Source organism: Propithecus coquereli, unplaced genomic scaffold (assembly GCF_000956105.1).
Source record: "Propithecus coquereli isolate 6110/MARCELLA unplaced genomic scaffold, Pcoq_1.0 Scaffold281, whole genome shotgun sequence".
Lineage (NCBI taxonomy): Eukaryota > Metazoa > Chordata > Mammalia > Primates > Indriidae > Propithecus > Propithecus coquereli.
In genome coordinates this window covers 1,972,341-1,980,614 of record NW_012148408.1, presented here as the reverse complement: position 1 = coordinate 1,980,614, position 8,274 = coordinate 1,972,341, and the positions used below count along the sequence as shown (strand labels likewise).

The 8,274-nt window shown below is 33.7% G+C and overlaps 1 protein-coding gene across 1 annotated transcript in view; it reads right to left on the bottom strand.

Moving 5' to 3' along the window:
- The window catches only part of NF1 (neurofibromin 1), a 273,599-nt gene that overhangs the window by 96,815 nt on the left and 168,510 nt on the right, over positions 1-8,274 (bottom strand). The window contains exons 32-35 of the mRNA XM_012648327.1: positions 5,702-5,860; positions 5,074-5,171; positions 3,662-3,808; positions 1,273-1,419 (exon numbers count right to left, since the gene is read on the bottom strand). Coding sequence (XP_012503781.1) covers positions 1,273-1,419; positions 3,662-3,808; positions 5,074-5,171; positions 5,702-5,860 — 551 coding nt within the window. The remainder of the gene's footprint in view (positions 1-1,272; positions 1,420-3,661; positions 3,809-5,073; positions 5,172-5,701; positions 5,861-8,274) is intronic.

The following is an 8,274-nucleotide window of genomic DNA, read 5'->3' as shown; positions in this document are numbered from 1 at the left end:
GGGGGATGGGTCTCAAAGAACATTAATGGGAATTTAGAATAGAACGAAAATAACATCTAACATTACACTTTACATAGACCAGACACTGTTCTAAGTATATTAAACATATTAAATCATTTAATCTTCAAAAGCACAGATGACTGTTTTCTAAGGGATGGTAAGGTCTTCGAAAGAAAGAAATAATAAAAATGTTCTTAGAAACATTGAAAAATGGCTTAGATGTCCAGTAATGTTGAATGAAAAGTTTTTATATTTTTGTACTATGTAATTTTCAATTAGGTAATATCAAAATTTTGTATGGAATGTATTCCCTTAATTATGTAGGAATAAACATTTGTTATACTGAGAAAAATCTAATAGAGCTAAAAACAAAAATTAAACTGACAAAGATATTACATTCTTATATTCATATATTCTTTTAACAATATCCATGAATTGGAGTTATATGTACAAAACTACGGCCTATATATAACATGATTAATAATAGGCACTTACAATTCAAGGCATATTATATGTAAATCTTTAATGTAAATGAACTTCTGAACATTAGATTCTCGTTTTTTTTTCTTTCTGCCTCTGGCACATGCTATGAACAAAACACTTAACCCACAGCCAAGATGGAGCACTTAGTAAGTGTACAGTACTGTCAAAGGTACTTTAAAGACCGAAGAATTCAGCAAACGACCTTCGCTGTAACATTAGAGCACTAAGTGTCTAACAATGAGGATCTTTCAGTTCACAAACTAAATCCCTGTAAATGAGATTCAAAACAAATGTCCACAGAAATTTTATAGCAATATTAAAGTATACTATATTTTCTGAGCCTTAATCTAAAAGAATTTAAAAGCATTAACTTTTAGGAGAATTATGAAAAATGTCATAGTGTAATAGAAAAACTACTGCACCTAAAACCAAGAGACTTCTGGGCGTGGTGGCATGTGCCTGTAGTTCCAGCTACTCAGGAAGCTGAGAGGGGAGGATTGCTTGAGCCCAGGAGTTCGAGGTTACAGTGAGTTATGACTGTACCAATGCACTTCAGCCTGGGTCACAGTGCAAGAACCTATCTCAAAAATATATATACAAATATTACTGAAATATATACACATGACTATGTATATATTTCAATAATGCCTTGGGTAAGAGGAAAGTTGGATCCAAAAACATGGCGATGTAATTATTAGATACAACTATCATATCTAACAAGTGGCCTGGTCGTAAAACTTTGCTTTTCAAACAAAAAGAAAGTAACCATAATTTCAAGGTTATATTTACCTAGTCATAAATTCCTCAAACTTCGAACTGGTAAGATTAAGGCTGGACCAGTGTGTATCTGCCACAGGTTTGTGCTCTGGAGGCCCCAGGTATGCAAGAAGCGTTGCCATCTTATCAAACGGTCGTCTTCCAACAGCTTTATGATCCCTACATATAGCAAACTACTTAGAAAAAAAGTAGCAGTTCACATTTAGCAGTACACATTTCTTTAGATTGTCACTGCTTGCATTTCTTTTTACCGTCAGCTGGTGGTCCCTGCTGATTTGTAAACAGCACCAAAAAGACCTCAGGGATCATAAGTATACATTGAAACATCTCCTCAAAGTATAAAATTTACATAAAAATTCAATTTTTTCTAGAATTCATAACCCATTCCACTAAACAGTTGGTCAATCAATCAGTAAGTAAAAACAACATTCTGATTCACTTTTTCTCAGGATGAAAAGAATCCATCTTGAGAAATCAGTATTTATGAATTGAACATATTGCCCCGATAGCAGATCTTTGCGTAACCGGGGGAAATATGAATTTTTAATAACAAGTAAAACTATATAAGAATAATAAAATACTACTTCACAACATCAAATTGGCAAAAATTATGAAGTCTGATAATACGAACCCTGGTGAGGATGCATATAAAAAGATATTCTCACACAGTGCTGGTCAAAGTGTAAATTGGCACGTACACTTTGAAAAGCTATTTGGCAATATCCAGTAAAGTTGAGGCTAGGTGTACACCACACCCAGCAATTATACATTTAGGTACTACACTAGGAGACAAGCATGAAGGTATGTATCGCATCACTATTTATACCAGTGAAAAATGGGAAACAAATGTAAATGTCCATTAATTCAGGAATGCAAAAATAAACTGTGATATAGTCATTTAATGAAATACTAACTTGAATTAAATAAATGATAAATCTTGAATAGAATGTTGCATGAAGAGGCTGTATTCACTATAGCATTGCTGCAAAATTTTAATACATACAAAACTATGTTATATACACCTATAATTTCCTTATTTTGTCAGTTACACGTATACTGCAGAACAGTATGAATGTATACCCAGGAAGCATACCAACCAGCTTTAGGAAGTAGGTATCTCTAGAGAGAAGCATAGAAATGGGATTGTCAGGCCTGGCATGGTGGCTCATGCCTGTAATCCTAGTGCTCTGGGAGGCCGAGGCAGGAGTATTGCTTGAGCTCAGGAGTTCGAGACCAGCCTGAGCAAAATAGAGAACCTGTCTCTACTAAAAATAGAAAAAAATTAGCTGGGCAACTAAAAAGTAGAAAAAAATTAGCCAGGCATAGTGGTGCACACCTGTAGTCCCAGCTACTTGGGAGGCTGAGGCAGGAGGATCGCTTGAGCCCAGGAGTTTGAGGTTGCTGAGAGCTAGGCTGACACCACAGCACTGTACTCCAGGTGACAGAGCAAGACTCTGTCTCGAAAAAGGAAATGGGATTGTCAAGAGGAAGAGTGTGTGTGTGTGTGTGTGTGTGTATTCATCCCCCACCCCCCAGAAATAAAATGTTATAAAGATCTAAAGTACAGCAAAATAAATAATGTTAAAGCTAGTTGGTAGACATGGGTCTCTGTTACATCATTTTCTATACTTTTTTGTATGTTTAAAATGTGTATAATATTTTAAAAACCAAAATAAAAAAACTCTCTAGCATCAAACTGTGAATATAAATATAAATTATATAAGAGAAAAGAATGTTTGTATTCAAAAGTTTCACAGTTTATTTTGGTGTCTGAAACAACTTCATTTTTCTATGTTAGGGGTATACATTAGTCATGTCCACGTCTACTTCAAACCATTAACAATTCATGAAGGATTAAAATGCCCTCTCTTTTAAACTCCCATTTCTTAGTTGCTTAGCCTTACCTTTCCCATGAAAAAGCAAACCATTTTTATTGGCATTTGAAAATAATCTGGACTCATTTTACCTCTGTAAGGAATTCCTCAAACATAGGACTAAGGCCACTGGCAATGTTTTAATTATTAAGTTCCTAAGACTTATTTGCTCTTCAGGTTCAAATGCCAATACTAATTTGATCTTTTAGTAAATTTAAACTTCTCTGTGTCTTGTTGCACATTATGTTTTACAGTTTGAGAACCGAAAAATTCAAAGGGCTAATTTGAGATTTCTTAATTTGACATTAAAAAAAGAAAATCAGTACCATCTAGGTAGGCTTGTTGATCATTTAATATGACTTAACCTTTTGCCTATTTTTTAAAAAAAGAATCTACCTTTCTCTTTACAAACTGTAATTCTTACTTCAGGAAGTGATGCAAAGAGGAAAGCACTATTCAAGACCAATAATTTTATAAATAAATTTAAACTGAGAGTGTTCATTATCTCCATGATTGGGAAATCTTACCTGTTGCTGGAAAGATACTGGCCAATTTTCTCTTGATTGTTCCAGAGTAGACGATGTAAAGCAAGCACATTGCCATCACTAATGAAGGAAAGACTATGATTTACGGCATCACTTGTAGGACAATCAGATGCTATATCAAGGAAAAACCTTTAAAAATGCAAAGTGATTAGAATTTTCAACACCAGATACACTCATACCTATGTTTGAATTAAATTTATGAGGTAATTTTGTGAAGTAACTGAGATTACAAATACGGAGGGCTTGTTCACACAATGTGACTTGTGATTACACAAAGCAAGAAGAACAAGGAGAAAGTTGGCTTTCCAATTCTGATACCTGGCTTCAGCTTCAGATTAGGACCTAAAGTTAGAGAACAACAAAATTTAGATGGATGAAATTTTGGAGAGAAGTCAGTATTTTACAGATAAGTAAATGGAGGCCCACATAAGATAAAAGACCTCCCCAAAGTTAAACACCCTGTTAGGTCAGAGCCAGGATCAGAATCTGGGTTCCTTTAACTTTTTATGGGTAGTCAAGTCTGCTAGAATATAAATCCTACGATGACATTCACTTTCTCTCCAATATGGCTTGGAGTCCAGCAACACACCTTTAAACTCCAATCTCCCTAACAGAAAGAAGTCAATAAGAACTATGATGATGATAAACTTGAAGAAAGACTTGTACAAGGCTAGCTTAGATGATGAGATCATTTAGATTCATACTGTGTGAAAGGTAGAATTTTGGACGTTAACTTATATTTACAAAGCACTTTCACATGGATCATCTCATTTTGTTTTTCTAAAAACAACTCAGGCAAACATAGTTTATTACTAGTTTATAGATAAACCAATAACTCAGGGAAATAAAGTAAACTCCCTACTCAGTTTTGGAAATCTAGCAGAAAAGTCTTCTAAAATCACAAAGCCTCAACATTCATTCAATTACTCATGAATAAAATATGTGTTTGCATTACTTGGTTTAAAGAGCAACTTTTTAGTTCAAACAAACTTCCAAATTGAATTATCAAAAATATTCTTACATTAAAAAAATTCTGATTATATGCTATTATGAATTATCTATACCAGTTTGGTTTTAGTTTTTAATAAAAGCAGTCTTTTCCTTCTTCCTTGTCTCCATATTACAGCAACCTCAAATCCTTTATTTTGCTAAATATGTCAAAAATCCCTCTTGGTTTTCAAATATAGAAATGACAACAAAATTTGAAAGAATATGGATTTATTTCATGACTGTCTTTTATAGTAAAATAAGATAAGACAAACTATGTCTTGACCTAGAAAGGGAAGAGGAAAAAACCTACACAGGAACTTCATGTAGACCAGGTACATGTACTTAAGTGAAACTGAAAACATTTGATTCAAACAGAGCAATCAACCCAGTGGCAGGCTGCTTACCTTCGTGCTGCATCAAAGTTGCTTTTCACGAAATCATTAAAAGGCCGCATGTGCTCTTCTTTTGTAAAAAGAACATGATTGGCAATACTCTGAAGTATCTAAACAACAAAATATAAACAACCCAGTTATTTAGTATATGAAGTCTATATATTAATATATCCTTTAAAAGTATGAATTTTCTCATTGATATAATTTCTACTAGTTAAAACCAATCAATCATTTCTCATTCTATAAGTTACTCTAGGTGTTGTTTCTATTCATTCCAAATATAAATATAATTATTATATATACATATATTTACATATATAAAATACATATTAAAATTTTAAAATGTCCTTTTAAATAAAAAATCTTATACTCTACATTTTGGTCTCTGTTTCAGAATTTCCAGAATGATTATACAGAAACCTATCTCCAGAACACAAGATGTTTGCTAAAACATTTTCTCATGATAATAAGGCCCATCAGTTACTGATCTAATGAATCCCTTTATAATATCAATAAAACAAAAGCACATCATTGAAAACCACAAGGCATTTCAAAAGTAAATTCGAGAAGTACTGTATGAAAAACTGAAAATTTATTTGAAAGGGGAATTTAAGATAGCTAGATTAACAAAATAATTCACCTTTGACATTAACTTCAAGCCCCTTTCGATTCTAGGTGGTGGCTTTTTATCTAAAATCCCTGCTTCATACGGTGAGACAATGGCAGGATTGATAAATCTGAGGAACATGGCACTTCCTACTGCACCGATGCTGTTCTGTGGGAAACGCTGGCTAACCACCTAAAAACAAGGAGTTAAAATTGAGCATAAGATTTGAATTAAAATAAAGAAATGGGAACAAAGAGCTCGAAGGTCAAACTTTGCACAAAAACTGAATCAATCTTTATGAATGACAAATTTCTATTTTTTTCCCTTCTCCTAAAATATCAGAAAATGAAGTTTACCCTCAATTCTAGTCTTACATCATATTAAAGCACAATTAAGGTATCTCAGAGGAAAGAAAAATCCTCATGGATGAGGTGGGTAGAAGAAACCTGAAAAAAAGATCTTCATTTTATCATCACTGTTTATAAGTTTGATGGATAATCAAAACAGACCAATTGTCACACAAATATTATCATATTTTATTAAGATTAATAGACATCAAAAGTGTGGTCAACTCTTACAAGGTAAGGCTATGCTTTTAACTGCAAACCCTCAAAACATCCTATACCTAATAGTAAATATTTACATTTTGTTATATACCAGGTACAAATGAATTTCTTGAAAAAATGCTTGCTATACACAATTTTTTTCTTAGATTCCTACTGAGAGAAAAAAAAAACAAACTTACTTACAAGTAATATTACTGTCAGTTCCTTTTCTTTACCAGCATGCTTTAAAATATAAAGACCTACCTATTATTTAAACCATGGAGGAATAGGAATTCTTGGGAACCTAAAAGAAAAAAGGATCCCACCAGAAGAGAGAACCCCTATGTCTACTTCACTTTGTAATTCTGTCAAATAAAAAAATTTAAGGATTCAAGAAATGGTTGCCCACCATGAAAAGCAATGTGAACCCAATACTTAAAATGGGTTTATCTTCTTTTCATAAAACATTCTACATTGAAGATAGACAGGTACATTAGATTGGGACAAGTGTTATGAAACTGGCTTAGCTCACATCTCTTCCCAGTGCCCTCTGTTTTAAGTCATGTTAACATATAAAAATTATATTTTTCTGGACTTTACATTTTTTACATAAACTACACACACACACATTTAAAGAACACTTATGTAACATTTTAATCTCTACAACTATTCTTGCATAGTGGGGCTGCTGTTTAAAGCAGCAGTAACTACAACGGTAAAGCTTTAGTACTCCACTCAACATTCTGGGATTCCAGGGATAAATAAACCTGCATTTCAAAGGACCTTGGGGAAAAAATGAGAAAAATGGGATTTATGTGCAGCATCTCACATAACTCTTTTTCTTCACAATGCCTCAATAAAATAAAACTTCTTGTCAGTAATTCACATGGCTAACTCCAGATTTAACTCTGGAAAGAATAAGGATTATTTCACTTCACCCTATTCCATTTAGTACTTCACATGGTCCACATTTTAAATGTACTCTTATCCACTGCCTATAATCTGAAAATAATTTTCTATCATTTCTAATAGGAAATAAGTGAAAAGATTTTAGAGAATGAAATATTTATAAGAGGTGACAAAAGAGGTGAGTTATAACTAATATATTCTCACCTTCACTTACACTACACATAGCTCAGGAAGCTTTTTTTGTGCTGTAGCATTTTGGGTGCTTATTGCATGAAGAACAATCTTATGTAAGTAAGGGGAAACTGGTAAAGGTGGCTAAATATAGCTGCCTTAGTAGAATGGCTTTAAAACCTAAATACCATTTATTTTTAGCTGAAATATACAAATACAGAATTAGATTTAGAATTAGATATAGAATTTTAATTTTTTATTTTTATTTTATTTTTTGAGACAGGGTCTAGTTCTGTTGCCTGAGCTAGAGTGCAGTGGTATCATCAAAACTTACTGCAACCTCAAACTCTTGGGCTCAAGCAATCCTCCCACCTCAGCCTCCCAAGCAGTTGGGGCTACTGGTACACACCATCATGCCTGGCTAATTTTTCTATTTTTTGTAGAGACAGAGTCTCGATATGTTGCTCAGGCTGGTCTCAAACTCCTGTCCTCAAGCAATTCTCCCACCTTGGCCTCCTGAAGTGCTAGAATTACAGGCACGAGCCACCGCATCTAGCCTAGAATTTTTAATTTTAGATATAGAATTAAGAAGAAAATTCAAATGCTTCTACTATTCTAGTACTGTGTTTAATCTTTTGGGGATTAGGAACCTCTTTGAAATCTGATAAAAAGTCAGAAAAGTGAATGTATGCATTAAAGCAGATAAAAGTCTTCATATAATTTCAGAATGTTCATAGATCACCATTACTACTGAGTGGTCCTAAATTTTAATTTTAAAACAGATAAAACAGGCCGGGCGTGGTGGCTCACGCCTGTAATCCTAGCACTCTGGGAGGCTGAGGTGGGCGGATCGTTTGAGCTCAGGAATTCGAGACCAGCCTGAGCAAGAGCGAGACCCCGTCTCTTCTAAAAATAGAAAGAAATTAATTGGACAACTAAAAATATATAGAAAAAATTAGCCGGGCATGGTGGCGCATGCCT